General features: G+C 37.3%; 1 protein-coding gene across 1 annotated transcript in view; it reads left to right on the plus strand.

The window, feature by feature from the left end:
- The window catches only part of TEX9 (testis expressed 9), a 60,666-nt gene that overhangs the window by 23,122 nt on the left and 20,704 nt on the right, over nt 1-16,840 (plus strand). The window contains exon 10 of the mRNA XM_029952422.1: nt 12,781-12,915. Coding sequence (XP_029808282.1) covers nt 12,781-12,915 — 135 coding nt within the window. The remainder of the gene's footprint in view (nt 1-12,780; nt 12,916-16,840) is intronic.

The following is a 16,840-nucleotide window of genomic DNA, read 5'->3' on the forward strand; positions in this document are numbered from 1 at the left end:
TGTGTGTGTGTGTGTGTGTGTGTGTGTGTGTGTGTGTATGCGCCACATCTTCTTTATCCATCAGTCGATGGACATCTAGGCTTTTTCTGTTCTTTGGCTATTGTCTATAGGTCTACTCTAAACATTAGGGTGCACATGCCCCTTTGAAATAGCACACCGTATCCCTTGAATAAATACCTACTAGTGCAATTGCTGGGTTGTAGAGTAGTTCTATTTTTAATTTTTTGAGGAGTGTTTTCCAGAGTGGCTGCACCAGTTTGCATTCCCACCAGCAGTGCAAAAGAGATCATGTGTCTCCACATCCTCGCCAACATCTGGTGTTGCCTGAGTTGTTAATGTTGGCCATTCTGACTGGTGTGAGGTGGCATCTCATTGTGGTTTTAATTTGTATTTCCCTGATGATGAGTGATGTTGAGCATCTTTTCATGTGTCTTAGTCATCTGAATGTCTTCTTTGGAAAAGTGTCTATGTTTTCTACACATTTCTGCACTGATTATTTGTTTTCTGGGTGTTGAGTTTGATAAGTTCTTTATAGATTTTGGATACTATCCCTTTATCTGATATGTCCTTTGCAAATATCTTCTCCCATTCTGTTTGTTGTCTTTTAGTTTTTCTGATTGTTTCCTTTGCTGTGCGGAAGCTTTTTTTTTTTTTTTTTTTGGATGAGGTCCCAATAGTTGATTTTTGCTTTTGTTTCCCTTGCCTGCAGAGACATGTCAAGTAAGAAGTTTCTGCAGCCAAGGTCAAAGAGATTGTTGCCTGCTTTATCTAGAAATTTGATGGCTTCCTGTCTTATATTTAGGTCTTTCATCCATTTTGAGTTTATTTTTGTGTATGATATAAGAAAGTGGTCCAGATTTATTTCTCTGGATATTGCTGTCCAGTTTTCCCAGCAGGATTTGCTGAAGAGATTGTCTTTATCCATTGGATATTCTTTCCTCTCAAAGATTAGTTGGCCATATGTTTGTGGGTCCACTTCTGGGTTCTCTGTTCTCTTCCATTGACCTAAATATCTGTTTTTGTCCCAATACCGTACTCTCTTGATGATTACAGCTTTTTAATGCATCTTGAAGCCTGGGATTGTGATGCCACCAGGTTTGATTTTCTTTTTAAGGATTGCTTTGGCTATTCGGGATCTTTTCTGGTTTCATATGAATTTTATCAATTTCGTTAATATTTTCAAAGAACCAGCTTTTGGTTTCATTGATCTGCTCTACTGTGTGTGGCGGGGGTGGGGGGGATTGTTTTAGTAGCATTCATCTCTGCTCTAATCTTTATTATTTCCCATCTTCTGCTGTTTTGGGGTCTTATTTACTGTTTAACCTTTAAGATGTAAGGTTAAGTTGTGTATCTGAGATCTTTTTTTCCCTTCTTTAGAAAGGCCCGGATTGCTATATACTTCCCTCTTAGGACCGCCTTTGCCATGTCGCAGAGGTTTGGAGTTATGGTGTTATCATTTTCATTGGCTTCCGGCTACTTGCTAATTTTCTCTTTAACTTCTTGGTTAGCCCATTCATTTTTTTAGTAGGATATTTAATCTCCAAGTATTTGTTATCTTTCCACATTTTTTCTTGTGGTTGATTTCGAGTTTCTTAGCATTGTGGTCTGAAAATAGGCACAACATGATCTCTATCTTTTTGTAGTTGTTGAGAGCTGATTTCTGCCCCAGTATGTGATCTGTTCTGGAGAACGTTACATGTGCACTCGAGAAGAATGTGTCTTCAGCTGCTTTAGGATGAAATGTTCTGAATATATCTGTTAAATCCATCTAATCCAGTGTGTCGTTCAAAGCCATTGTTTTCTTGTTGATTTTCTGATTAGATGATCTGTCCATTGCTGTAAGTGGGTGTTGAAGTCCCCTACTTAATGGTATTATTATCACTGAGTTTCTGTATATTTGTGATTAATTGATTTATACATTTCGGTGCTTTCACATTTGGAGCATAAATGTTTACAATTGTTAGATCTTCTTGGTGGATAGACCCCTTAATTATGATATCATGCCCTTCTTCATCTCTTGTTATATTCATTATAGTCTTTATTTTAAAATCTAGATTGTGGGGCTCCTGGGTGGCTCAGTCGGTTGAGTGGCCGGCTTTGGCTCAGGTCAGATCTCATGTTTGTGGGTTCGAGCCCCGCGTCAGGCTCTGTGCAGACAGCTAGCTCAGAGCCTGGAGCCTGCTTCAGATTCTGTCTCCCTCTCTCTCTGCCCCTCCCCCTCTCATGCTCTGTCTCTCTCTGTATCAAAAATAAATAAAACATTAAAAAAATAATAAAAAAAGTAAATAAAAAAATAAAATCTAGATTGTCTGATATAAGTATGGCTACTCCGGTTTTCTTTTGGCTACCATTAGAATGATAGATGGTTCTCCATCTCCTTACTTTAAATCCGAAGGTGTCTTTAGGTCTAAAATGGGTTTCTTATAAACAGCATGTAGATAGATCTTGTTTACTTATCTATTCTGTTGCCCTATGTCTTTTGAATGGAGTGTTTAGTTCCATTGGCATTTAGAGTGAGTAGTGAAAGATATGAATTTATTGTCATTATGTTGCCTGTAGAGTTGATATTTCTGGTGGTGTTCCCTGGTCCTTTCTACTCTTTGTTGCTTTTGGTCTTTTTTTTTTTTTTTTTTGGGTCTTTCTGTCTTTTCTTCCTTCCTTTTTATTCCTTTCTTCTCTTTCTTTTGTTCTTTCTTTCTTCCTTCCTTTTTCTTCCTTTCTTTTTTCTTTTGTTCATTGGTTCATTTGTTCTTTCTTTCCTTTTCTTTCTTGTTTTCTTTTTGTCTTTTCTCCCCTTAGAGAGTTGCCCTTAAATTTTGCTGCAGGGCTGGTTTAATGGTCATGAACTCCTTTTAGTTTTAGTTTGGGTAACTTCTTATCTCTTCTTCTATTTTGAATGGCAGCCTTGCTGGATAAAGAATTCTTGGCTGCATATTTTTCCAATTCAGCACGTTGAATGTATCCTGCCACTCCTTTCTGGCCTGCCAAGTTTCTATGGATAGGTCTGCTGCTTTAACCCTTGTAGGTTAAAGACTTATTTTTTTCCCTCTTGTTGCTTTCATGATGCTTTCCTTTCCAGAGTATTTGTTGAATTTACCTGTAATATGCCTTGTTGATGGTTGGGTTTTGTTGAATCTAATGAGTTCTCTGTACTTCCTGGTTTTGATGTCTATGTCTTTCCCCAGGTTAGAAAAGTTTTCTCCTACGATTTGCTGAAAAAACCTTCTACCCGTTTTTCTCTCTCTTCATCTTCTGGGACCCCTATAATTCAGATGTTACTCCTTTTTAATGAGTCACTGAGTTCTTTAATTCTTATATTGTGCTCTTTTGCCTTAGTTTCCCTCTTTTTTTCCTCATAATTCTCCAGAAGTGTGTCCTCTCTTTCATTGATTTGCTGCTCTGCTTCATCCATCCTTGCCACCGTGGCATCTATTTGAGATTGCATTTCAGTGATTGCATTTTTAATTTCATCCTAACTAGATTTTACTTCTTTTATCTCTGCAGAAAGGGATTCTATGCTTTTTTTTCAACCCCAGGTAGTAGTCTTATTATTGTGATTCTAAATTCTGGTTCATATGTCTTGCTTTTATTAAGTCCTTGACTGTCATTTCTTCCTTTTCTTTTAGGGTGAATTCCTTCATTTCATCATTTTGAGGGAAGAAGAATTAATAAAAATAAATAAACATTAAAAAATTTTTAAAAACACACAAAAAAACAAAGGATGTTAGATTCTAGATGTGTTTTGGTCTGGTTGCTGAAAGAAGCTTGATAGAATAAAGAAAAAAGGAAAAGAAATAAAAGGAAAATGTTTGAAAAATTAAAAAAATGAATATACTAAAATAGAATAAATTGAAATGATGAAAGTAAAATAGGACTTTAAAAATTTACCAAAAATGAAAAAATATAATAGAAAAAAATTAAAGAAAAAACTTTTTTATAAAAATGGAAAATAAAAATATTTTTTTCTATAATCAAGAATAAGAAAAAATTTTTGAGAGATGGACAAGGAAACAAAATGAAATATGGTTAAAATTACATCCAAATTCCCCTAGAAGTCCAGCTGTGAAACACTTTATAGTCTGTAAACTAAGCAGGCAGAAAGATTTGTGGTGGTCCTCTGAAGAACAGTTGGATGGTGGTTAGTGTAATGGCTCCATTCTCCACTAGATGGCACTGCTTAGTTTACCTTGGTGGGTTGTTGGGGCACTTGTAGGCGAGTATGCAAATGCACAGGAGGGCTGAAAATGGCATCACCCAGCTACCCTGTCTCTAGTATCATAACTCTGTGCTCTTGCCTATGGGCAGTCAAGTACCCTAGAGCTTTGACCCACTTAGACCCTCTGGGGGAGGGTCTCCCTGAGCAATGGCTGGGTGCTGGCCTGACCCCAGGAATGTTCACGCGACTGCTTTCCTGCAGATGCCCAGTGACTGTGGCTGGGTACCTACCTGCCCCAGAAAAAGTTTGCACAATTGTGTATCAGCAGCATTTTAGGGGTTATGATAAATCACAACACACATCTGGTGCCAGGCTTCACCCTTAACATTCTTGTTCTAACACCAGCGAACATGGCTGTTCTCTGGGATCCAGTGGGACCTTTGCCTTTGGGGAGGCCATGCAGCCTCTATCAAATGTCCTCCCAACAGGGGAACGACCCGTCCCCGTGTGACCTGAGGACCCCTTGGACCTCGCTGTCTTCTGGGAATTTGTTCTTCCTACCAGAGCTCTGCCAGGTATCAAGCTGCAGTTTCAGACTCTGTGCTCCCCTGCTCAGAGAGTCTTAAAGGTATTTAAACCCTCTCCTTCCTCCTTTCTTTCTTGTTCAGTCCCTTGCAGGCTTTCTTCTCTTAATCTCCGCTTTCAGGGGGAGTGCTTTTCCTATAATCTCCATCCTCTCCAAGCAAAAACAGCTCCCTACCATCTGCAACTTCTCTCCCTCCAGTTACCTCTCCGCTCCACATACCTGCGGAATTCTGTGGTTCAGGTTGTGCAGATTGTTGTGTTAATCCTCAACTCAGTTTTCTAAGTGTGCAAGGTGGTTTGCTGTTGATCTGGCTGCATTTCAGCAATGAGAGGCAAAAAAACCTTATATGCTGCTCTGCCATCTTTGCTGGCAACTCAAACTTCTATCTGTGTCTTCCTTTCTTACATAAGCACTTACAGCAATAAATTTTCCTCTGAGTGCTGCCTTATTTGCATTCCACAAATTTTAATGTTCATTTTCATTAAGTTCAAAGTATTTCCCAGTTTCCTTCATAACTTTTCTTGACCATTGGATTATATAGAAGTGTATTGTTTAATTTCTAAATAATTGGGATTTTTCATGTCTTTCTGTTGATGTCTAATTTAATTTGGTGTGAGAACCTACTCTATATGATTTCATTCTTTTAAAATTTGTCTCAACTAGTTTTTTGGATAAGCATTTGGTATCCTTTGGTGACTAGTTCACATAATTTAAAAAGAATATATAGTATGCTGTGTTGAATGGAGTGTCCTACAAATATTAGGGTGAATTTTTGGATGGTGTTGTTAAGTGCCCAGTCAGGTATTGAGAGAGGGCTGCTGTTGCTGGAGTCTCCGGCTGGAGCTGTGGGATTGTCTGTTCCCCCTTTCAGCTATATCCGTTTGGGCTTCATTTATTTTCATTCTCATTCTGGATGCCTGCACATTTATGATTATAATGATAATCAAAAATGTTTGATTAATGCTCCTTTAGAATTATAAATGCTTTAAATTTTTTTCTGTTATTTTTTATGCCAAAGCTTGAAGTGATTCTAGCTTCATTATGTATAGTGTTTGCTTGGTATCTTTTTTTCATCTTTTTACTTGTCATCTGCCTTTATACTGAGAATGAGTTTGTTACAGCCAGTATAAAATTAGATTTTGCTTTTTCATTCACTTCGATGGTCTTTGTCTCTTATTGACATGTTCACACCAGTTACATTAATGCAATTTTTGATATTTGGATTTAAATATCATCTTCCTTTTCTAACTGTTCTTTGTTATTTCTTTCCTCTTGAATTTTTTTTAATATTTCGGGGTGTTTTCCACTGTTGACTATATCTTTATTTTATATTTTTATGTTACATTTAACACAAAAAAAACCCGTGCATAAATTTACATTGCATCAAACACAAAAGTACCATAAGTACTAATCTACCTTCAAATCATATTAATACCATTCCAAATAGCAATATACTCCCTTTCTGCCTCCTTTCCTTTATGCTTTTGTTGTTGTATTATTTACTTTTAAATGTCATAAATCACACAATATTTTTTAAGTAGTTATAGTTTAAAGAGATTAAAATATGAAAATGCCTTTTATACTTGCCATTTCTAGTATTCTTCAATCTTTAGATCTGTTTTTGTATATGTCTGCTTGAAATAACTACTTTTTCAATTTTTGTGGTGCCCATTTGCTAATTACTGATTCCTTGTTTTTGTTTCTTTGAAAAAGACTGTTTTTCTTTAGTTAGAAATTCTTTTATTTTGAAATTACAGATTCACAGGAAGCTGGAAAGATAATATTTCCCCATTGAGTTTCCCTCATTGATAATATTGAACATAATTACAGTACAATATCAAAACCAGGAAACTGACATTGGCATATTCCACGGGCATTATTCAGATTTCATCAGTTTTGTATGCACTTGAGTTTGAACCATCACATTTTTGAAGGCTATTTTCCTCTAGAGATAGAATTATCAATTGAAATTTTTTGTCTTCTTTTAGTACTTTAAAGGTACTGTCCCGTTGTCTTCTGGGCTATGTCATTTCTGACAAAAATTTCACAGTAATTCTGTTCTTTCTACGTTTTAATTTTATATCTTTTGCCTCTGCTCTTAAGACATTCTCTGTTACTTGTTTTCAGGAATTTGATAGTGATGTGTTTTCTCAGTTTTATGTGGAGGATGTTTATTCTGCTTGAAGTTTGTTGAGCTTTTTGAATCTGTGGGTTTATAATGTTACTCAAATTTGGAAAATTTTGGCAATTATTTCTTCCAGTATTTTTTCTTTACCCTTTCTCTCCCCCCACCTGAGACTTCACGTACATCTCTCTTAGACCACATGATATTATCACACCAATAATATATCAATGATATTAGGTCACTGATGGTTTTAAGCCATTGTCTTTTATATTTTTTGTTTGGATAGATTCTATTGCTATGTCTGCAGTAGTTCACAGATGTTTTCTTTGCATTCTCTAATATGTTCCTGTTCTTAACTTTTGGATATATTATTCATCTGTAGAAGTTCCATTTGATTCTCTTTTATATTTTCAATTTATGTTGTCATTATATTAATGTATATAATTAAAATAGCTGTTTTGAAAGCCTTGTCTGCTGGATCTATCATTTTTCTCATATATGGATTTGTTTCTCTTGACTACATTTTCTCCTGGAGATCAATCACATTTTCTTGCTTCTTGGACTGGTTACTGATTTTATACAGAATGCTAGACATTTGAATGTTGCATTGTTGAGTGTCTGTGTTTAGTGTGCTCTTTGAAGATAGTATTGGCTTTTAACAGATATGTTTCATTTTTCAGTTCAGTCCTTTTGAGGCCTGTTTGGCTCATTGTGTCTAGAGTAGCCTCCAAGAATAATTCAACCCTACCACTAAGGCTTCCCTTAATGAAATTTCCAATGAGATTTCCAAAATCTCCACTGAGTGCCTTAGATGATCACTCTAGACTCTCATTTCTGTCTGGTTAGAGTTCAAATGCCTTCCTTCCTTGCATGAACTATGTGTAAATTGTTCTGTATACATTCCCTGCTTGTTCTTTGCTGGTCTTGTTGAGTTTCTCTCAGTATTCTCCAACTTCCATCTCTGTCTCCTGTGCTCGGCAGACCTTCAACTCTGTGTTTTCTCCTCCCTGTACACATAGTGTGGGTGTTGCCTTGAGGCAGAATGCCAGGGTGATTATAGAACTACTTTATTTATTTCCCTTCTCTCAGGAATCCCAATTCTATTGTTTTTCCATGATCTCTAGTTATTTCACATGTTTTGATTATTATTTTCAGTTTATGATGTGTTTTATGTTAGGTCTTTATTATTTCATCATGTGTGGAAGCCTTCATCTCTGTTTTATTTTGGTTTTGGTCAAATTAAAGTCATCAGGTATATCCACAAATTTCTCTGATCACGGATTATGTCACACAGACATGCGTATCATTAGTAACTCAGTTTTTAAAAAGTCTGCTCTCTTTTTATCTTTGCTCCAGCTAAAATTGATGTTTATATCATTTCCTGAAGATGCTCTATTCTTTTTTGCTTTCATAGCAAAACTCCTCAAAAACATTTTCTTAATTTCTTCAAGTTGTTATATTGCAAAGAAAGCTTTTTAAATTTTTGCCAAAATGCGTCCTGCACAGCTGTGATATTAATGGTCCTTACTTTTTTTAATATTGTGTAGTTTACAAATTGCTATCACATTCGTAAGATAGTTGTGTGTAATTGTATATGTTTTTATTATAGAGATCTGCATTTCCCCCCGGTTCCTTATTCCTTTCCTCCGAGCTGTTTTCATGTTCACCACTTAATTATCCACTGTGTATCTTAATTTCACTGCAAGCCTAGTGTGTGGGGGAGAACCCAAGCCTAGTTAACGTAATTCTCTGGCTACTGCATGCTTCCTCAAGAGCAGTGAATTTTGGCTGTCAAAAAACAAAACACCAGCCAAATGGATTGGTCCTACTTTAAATTTAATCTACAAATCTCAAATGTGATGCTATTTTCCTCTCCCAAGTCAGTTCTTTCTTCCAAGATGATTATCAAACAGGTGATCTTTTCTCCTCAACTTTTCACTACCTTTTCTAACTTTCTCATTTTAAGTTCATGACTTTGCCCCCTGCTTTACTAAGAAAATAAAAAGATAACTCTTCCTCATCCTGTCACTAAATGTGTGATTGTCTCTGCCTCTATGCCCGTCTACTCTGCTTTCCCCCTAGTTTATGACAAAGGATCACTACCTCTCCTGTGTAAAGGCCTATCTCTTCACCTTGCACTGGATCACATGCCCTTTCTCGTACTCAAGGACGTTGTTTCTACAATCATCATGCCTTTCTCTTTCAAAAATCACATTCATCGGCCGGGCCCCCGCCGTCCCGCGGTCCCCTGAGTGCCAGGCCCCCCGGGGGGAGGTTGGGAGGGAGGGAGGAAAAAAAATCACATTCATCTATTGGATTATTCATATTAGCATAGAATCATGTTATAAAATATCCAATATATTCTTTAAAATCTCCCTAGACCTTATATGTATTTCCAGCCCTATAACATTGCTTCCCTTTATAGTGAAGCTTGTTCAAATAGTCGTTTGTGCTCAATGCCTCTATTCCTGATTTGCCATTCTCTCCTGAAACTAGTCTAGGTAGGTTTCCATCTCTGCTCTGCCTCTGAAACTACCTTAACAACGTCACCAGTAACCCACACTGCCAGTTGTAGTCAGTCATTATTCCTTTTAGTAGTTTATATCTCAGTAATACTTGCTATGGTTGATTACTCACTCCTTAAAAAACTATTCATTTGGCTTCTGAAATAGAACACTCATGATTTTCTTCCTTATTTTATTGACCTTTACATGTTGGAGTGCCCGAGGCTCTCTTCACTTCTTTGTCTACATCCAGTTCTTAGATGCTCTTATTCACTTGGATGGCTTTATATACCATCCATATGTTGATCACCCTTACATTTCTTTTCCTTGTTTTGACCTCTTCTTTGGTGCCCACTTGATACCTCTGCTTGGTGTGTTAAACTTCATATGTCTTGAAAGGAGCTCTTGCATCCCTGCCTTCTGCAAACCGACTTTCCTCCCCTTCTCAGTAAAAGACAAGTTGTTTGGGCCAAAAATCCAAGAGTCCTGTTGCTTCTTCATTTTTCCCACATATACATCCAACCTATCAACAAGGTCTGTCATTTGTATTTTCAAAATACATAGAAATAACCACTTACCAAAAACTCACCACTTTTATCCAAGCCCCAGCGATTGGTGTGCTCTTACACTGTCCCAGTGACCTCCTAGACTGATAGTCCTACCCCAGCAGCACCACCTAGGTGATCTTTGAGTACGCTGAGTGGATTCCTACCTCAGGATTTTTGTTTTCATTGTTCCTTTCAGTCTGGAAATCTTCCCTCCAGATCTTTACAAGAATCATCTCATTTGGAAGCCTTCTCTAACTGTTTTATATTTATTTATGAGTATGCCCCTACCCCATTGCTCTGTCCTGTACCCTTCTTTATTTTTCTTCATAGCCTTTATCACTACCAGATGTTACATATGTGTATGTATATATGTATGTGCTTATCATCTATCTTTCTTCTAGCATGCAAGCTTTATGAGGGGAAGAACTTTGGCTAATTATCGTGTGCCCATCATTCATATAAAATAGTACCTGGCACATAGTAAATACTCAATAAATGTGATGAATAAGTAATTAGGTACAGATCTCATTACTCTCAATTTCAGATGTGGAAACAGTCTACCACAGCTCATAGGTTTTCTGACTCCAAGTTTATTGCTCTTGTACCTTAGCCACCTGTTTCTAAAACCTTATCTAATCATTTACTTGTCCTTATCTGATTATTCCTCTTCTAAATTACTATGGCAATTTGTTGTTCTTAAAGCATTTGCTACATTTCGTCCTGTGCTATGGCTACTGATACCTACCTCTCTCTATTCTTTCCCTCTTGCAGTGCCTTATGTATGTTTTTAAAGTTGTTAGAGAATGGCAAATTATTTCTTCTTGGATCTCATACTATTTGAGTTTTAAAGTTAGATTTGATTTTCTTTAAGCTATCTAGAATTTTCTTTTAAAACTAATGTAAAAGTCAGGGTTTGAGATATTTCATAAAGTTTTTCTCTAACATGTAAATTGCTTCACTTTGGTAACAATAAATTTCCTTTATTATTTTCTGTATTAAGCTCTCATAAAAATATTGGTATTTGGTATGCATTTTGTAAAAAGTAAATGAGTGTGACTGAAAACAGCAATGTTTTCAAGCTTTTGGTAAGGGTTTCCCTTAGTGGATTTACTCATACGGGAATACTTTCTTTCCTATTTTACTATTCTAATTGCTATCGTTTTTCTTTTTCACTTCTCCCAAGAAGGGGGCCAGATTCACGGTTAGGGGAACATAATGTGGTGTAGGATGCTTTTCATTTTCCTGTGAAGCAGGTTACAAAGTCACCAGCAGGAAAGAGAAGGGCAGAGATTTATTTTTCATATTCTCATGAGAGGAGGCTGACAGGAGGCAGCTAGAATTGTGGACTTTGCCACTAATGAGAATCTCTGCCTTTTCCCTGTGAACAGTGAGATAAATCAAGCTTGCTCTTACTGTAGCTACCACCCACAAAGCTGTGAAGAAGGCTGGTGATAGCAGATGGTATCCATACACAGTTTGATTTGTTTAGAAACCTACATAAAGAGCAGCATGTGTTTTGTTGTATTTTGTTTTTGTTTTGCCCTTAATTACTCAGAGCCAGGGAGATCAGTTTTCAAATAAAACATAGTGATGCAGCCAGGAGGAAAAAAAATTATAAAAGAAGGAAATAGACAACTGTATTTTTAATTGCATCATTTCACTTCCATTATATTTATTGGAGATCTGTTGTATATAAAGTTCTGTACTAGGCACTGTAGGGGATGCAAAGAAGAGTGAGTTAAGTACTACAAAATAAATTCAGTTGAATAAACATGTCATTAGTTCCTCTTCTGTGCCATTAGAGTTCTGGGAATAGAGAAATTAAGACCATTTCTATCCTTAATGAGTTTCCATTACAGTGGGGGAGATGAAGTAAATGGATAGTTTCAGTTCTGCACAGCAGGTACCGTGATAAATGTGTGTGATGGTGCGGTAGAAGCTCTAAAGAAAGGGTGCCTGACTCAGCCTGGGAGGAGAATGAGGAAGGTAATGAGGGAAGGCTTCTTGGAGGAGGTAAAACTCTCCTGTACACCATTCATTGAGTCTTAAAGGATGAGTATGGGCTGGCCAGGTAAAAATCGGGAGTCGTGAGGAGGGATCAGGGCAGAAGCAAGAGCATGAGCAAAGGCTCAGAGGCAAGAAACACCATAGCTGTTAAGGAAAGATCCACATACTGCTGATACATCGGAAGGTGACATTTCTGGCAGTAGATGAGATTATAGTGCCAGATGATGGTAGAGTTTGGAGTTTATCCTACATGTTCATGTTTCTTAATACGTGGCCTGTGGACTCTGCAACAGCATCTCTTGAATATTTGCAGAAATGTAAGTCTAAACCTTCCCCAAGATGGGGAAAATTAATCCACAAGATCTGTTGTTTTTGCCCGGAGTTGGGATTTTTCCCTCTAAGGCTAACATAGAATGATCTGTTTTTAACAAATATTTCTTACATACTTTGTTAGGTTTACACAAACACGGTATTTATGAGTTTGTGCCTTACATGGGTGTTTTGGGGAGGTTCCCAAAGGAAGAACTGTAGTTACAAAGAGTTGCTTATAAAGTAAATACAGAGAATTTCTATACTACATAAAAAGAAGTAGAAAGTTCTAAACAAATAGTAATTTGAAAGTCTAATTCATAGCTACATCTTTAAGGGTATATTTTCCTACTACTAATTTGGAGGTAAGAATTCCCCGAGACTTCTGTCAGTCACTCTTCAGCCCCCAGCTATGCGTGTGTGTGTATGTGTATAAAATTTGGGAGAAATGGAAAATATTAAATAATAGTAATATAAATAGATATAAAAATAAATATAAAATAATACAAATAGAAATAAAACAATACATTTCTTTTACTGTTTAGGAACTAGAAAATAAAAGAAGACTACAAAAACAGGCTGCTACTAATCAAAGTGCTACAGAAGTTCGGTTGAATAGAGCTCTAGAAGAGGCAGAAAAGTATAAATTGGAGTTAAGTAAATCAAGACAAAATAACAAGGTATGGAAAAATTGAACAGTTTGCATAGTGGTCATCTTTGGTAAATTCTTTATGCAAGAGTCAAAAATAACAGTTTTTAAATTATAATTCTTGATGTCATGGCAGATATTTTTTATAGAAGAAATACTTTCATCATCAATATGTACATCTGCAATAAGTTAGGATTATATTGCTTGGGCTGTTGCCATAATTGGATGATAGCACGCCTCTTTGGAGGATTCAGTCATTTTCCCATCCAAATATCTTTATTGTGTGTGTATATTATGTGCCAAACATTTTGCTAATTTCTGGGGATAGATGATAGGAAAATGTCTCTTTTGCACCTCCAGTCTGCTTCCTTCTTTAAGCCTCAATTTTCTAATATATTAATTCAGATATACAGTTCTCAAGCTTGAATGTGTATCAGAATTACCTGGAAGGCTTGTTAAAACACAGATGGCTGGCCCCGCCCCCCAGAGTTTCCGATTTAGTAGATTTGGGATGAGGCCTGTTTTAACAAGTTCCCAGGTGATGCTGATGTCACTGGTTCTGAGAGAATATTTTGATAATTACTATTAGAGGGTTGTTGTAAGGATGACTGTTATATCCCAGTATCTGGCCAATGATTGGCATAGAAGTAACACTCAGTTGCTGAAATGACTGTTGAATAAATGAAGGTTCAATATCCATGTTGTGTAAAAACTTTTTGTATACTCTCTTTTACATACCAAAATTTTGTACAATTTTGGCTTTTAGTTTTTGGTTCTCTGTCAGCCTAAAAGTGATGCTCCATTGGAATCTCTCCCTTTTGACAATAATGAATACTTTAATAGCAGCTTGGGTGATGAAATTAGGGGCCACTGTCATTACATACACAGATGATACATTTTGGACTAAATTAATAACACTTAATAGGACATAGAACTAAATTGAGCTTGATGAATCCTCCAAAATGTTTAAGAGAGGCAAATATGTTACAGTGACTAAAGAGTTTTAAGATACCTTCTGAGAGGTAGTTTATGGTGTGTGATCAGACTATGTTCATGTACAAGAGCCATCAATGATAGTATGATGACAGGAATTTATTAATAGAAATTAAATGATCAAGTTAGGAAGTTATGTTTATAGCTTGCCAATAATTAGCATGCTATTGGAGTGTTATTTCCACTTTGGTGCACTGATAAGGGATTTTGAAGAAAATGGAAAAACCATGTGTATGCCAGGATTTGCTAATTCTTGGTTATAGATGTGATGTCTATTTTAGCACACACATTAGAGAAGCAGAAGGAAAAACTTGTTTCCATGACAACTGTAATCCTAATCAGCCATTTTGCAAATTCAAGTAATGAGGACTTGGTATGTGAACTCAGTTTAAAACCAACAACATGTAAAAACAAATGTGTTCAAGATACTTTTTTTATCCCAAGTCAGCATTATGGGTGATTAAAGACAGTGGGGTAACATTTTGTGTAACTATTTGCTATGAAGTAGGCACTTCAAGATCAGAGTTCTTAGACCATAACTTATTTCAGATTTCTGGAAAAATATGTGTATGTGTCTTAAGTTACTCATTTTTCAATTATTTTGCCTTATTTCTAAATTCTGTCTTTGAAGGATTCTTCAACAGCATATGCTCTTAGGTTTTTCCTTGTCCTCTAGTCTGTATATAAGTTTTGTGAGGAGGGGTATATTTGTTTTCCATTTTAATTCTTGTACCTTGCTTCTCATTCTTATCAGACATATGTATAGGTAGGTAATTAAAATTATTCAGATCTTTATGTTTAAGAAATAGTAGGTTTTCCATAAAATAGAACAAGATTGCCTCAGAGTCATCTTAAAGTTAAATATTTATTTTAAAAATCATGGTATATTTATTCTCCACACAGGGAAGGAAACAGGTGATCTGGCCTTATAGTGACTTTTGAAATGAAAAGTCAGTCAACTTAAACCAGATGCCACCTGAATGCGAAGGACTGTCTCATTCACTGCTGTGTCTCAGTGCTGGGAACACAGTAATTGCCCCTGAAACACACTGCAGGGAGGAATGAGGAAAAACAACTTTGTGATGGTTTAATTGGGATTCTTCTTAAAAGCAGGGCATTTGGTTAGATGGTTTGCTTGTAATCTATTTAAAACATGTCACCATTTCCATGATGCTTCATTTAGGAACAGGTAATTTCTAATTCTTCCTTAATTCATTTTGAAATATTTATAAGGACCTTCTAGGTACCTGCCACATCTTTACTAGAGGCTGGAGATACAAAGGTGATAAAAATAAATGTGGTTCTTGTAATCACACACATTATAATGGAGAAACTGCATTTTATTAGACAGTTCATCATCCAAAACTAAGGTGCAACTGTGCTTTTGAGCAAGTAGCCAGGTCAAGGAATGCTTTTTTAAAATTCTTTTTTTTAATTTATAGTTTATTGTCAAGTTGGTTTCCATATAACACCCAGTGCTCTTCCCCACAAATGCCCCCCCCCCCGTGACCATCACCCCCCTTCAGCTTTCCCCCTCCCCCTTCAGCCCTCAGTTGTTTTCAGTATCCAAGAGTCTCTCATGATTTGCCTTCCCCCCTCCCCCTCTTTTTCACCCTTCCCCTTCCTATGGTCCCCTGTTAAGTTTCTCCTGTTAGACCTGAGTGAAAATATATGGTATCTGTCCTTCTCCGCCTGACTTATTTCGCTTAGCATGACACCCTCGAGGTCCATCCACTTTCCTACAAATGGCCAGATTTCATTCTTTCTCATTGCCATGTAGTATATTCCATTGTATAGATAAATCACATCTTCTTGATCCACTCATCAGTTGATGGACATTTAGGCTCTTTCTATGATTTGGCTATTGTTGACAGTGCTGCTGTGAATATTGGGGTACATGTGCCCCTATGCATCAACATTGGGTAAATCCCCAGCAGTGCTATTGCTGGGCCATAGGGGAGATCTATTGATAGTTTTTTGAGGAGACTCCACACTGTTTTCCAGAGCAGCTGCACCAGTTTACATTCCCAACAACAATGTAGGAAGGTGCCCGTTTCTCCACATCCTTACCAGCATCTCTCATCTTTTGATTTGTTCATTTTAGCCACTCTGACTGGCATGAGGTGGTATCTCAGTGTGGTTTTGATTTGTATTTCCCTGATGATGAGTGATGCTGAGCATCGTTTCGTGTGTCTGTTGGCCATCTGGATGTCCTTGTTAGAGAAGTGTCTATTCATGTCTTCTGCCCATTTCTTCACTGGATTATTCATTTTTGGGTGTGGAGTTTGGTGAGTTCCTTGTAGATTTTGGATACTAGCCCTTTATCCCATATGCCATTTGCCACTATCTTTTCCCATTCTGTTGGTTGCTTATTAGTTTTTTTGATTGTTTCCTTTGCAGTGCAGAAGCTTTTTATCTTGATGAGGTCCCAATAGTTCATTTTTGCTCTTGACTCTCTTGCCTCTGTGTCGTAACCCGATGGCCGGGGCCACTCGTCCCCTGCAATCGGCGGTACCTGTTTCGTTCGCCCCCGACTGGCAGGGTGGAGAAGAGAATCCTCGCGGGTCCTTTTCCTGAGGGAGGGAGAGAAAAAGGGGGCAGGAGAGGGAGACGCAAAGAGTAAAGACCGAACTCACGGTTCTCCGATCAGGCGAAAGAGAGCGTTTATTCAAAGAACTGTTCTTTATATAGTCTTCAGGGGGGAAAACAAGGCAAGCTGACCTAGGCAGGCTACAGAGTCGAATGCATATCAAAGAAGCGCCCGGACTTTGCCTCAGCAATCTTGGGGGATGGAGAACTAACACTGAATACGGTTTTGATCTTTTGTGTGCCTTGGCCACTCACGTCTAGCTCAGCAAGACAGTCGCCAAAGTTATTTTGACCAGGAAATGGCAATCTCCAGCCTCCAGATGCAAATCTTGTTTACTGGCTCACTCAACGGAGTGATAATCCTTGCCTGAGGC

This window comes from Suricata suricatta, chromosome 9 (assembly GCF_006229205.1).
Source record: "Suricata suricatta isolate VVHF042 chromosome 9, meerkat_22Aug2017_6uvM2_HiC, whole genome shotgun sequence".
NCBI classification, from domain to species: Eukaryota; Metazoa; Chordata; class Mammalia; order Carnivora; family Herpestidae; genus Suricata; species Suricata suricatta.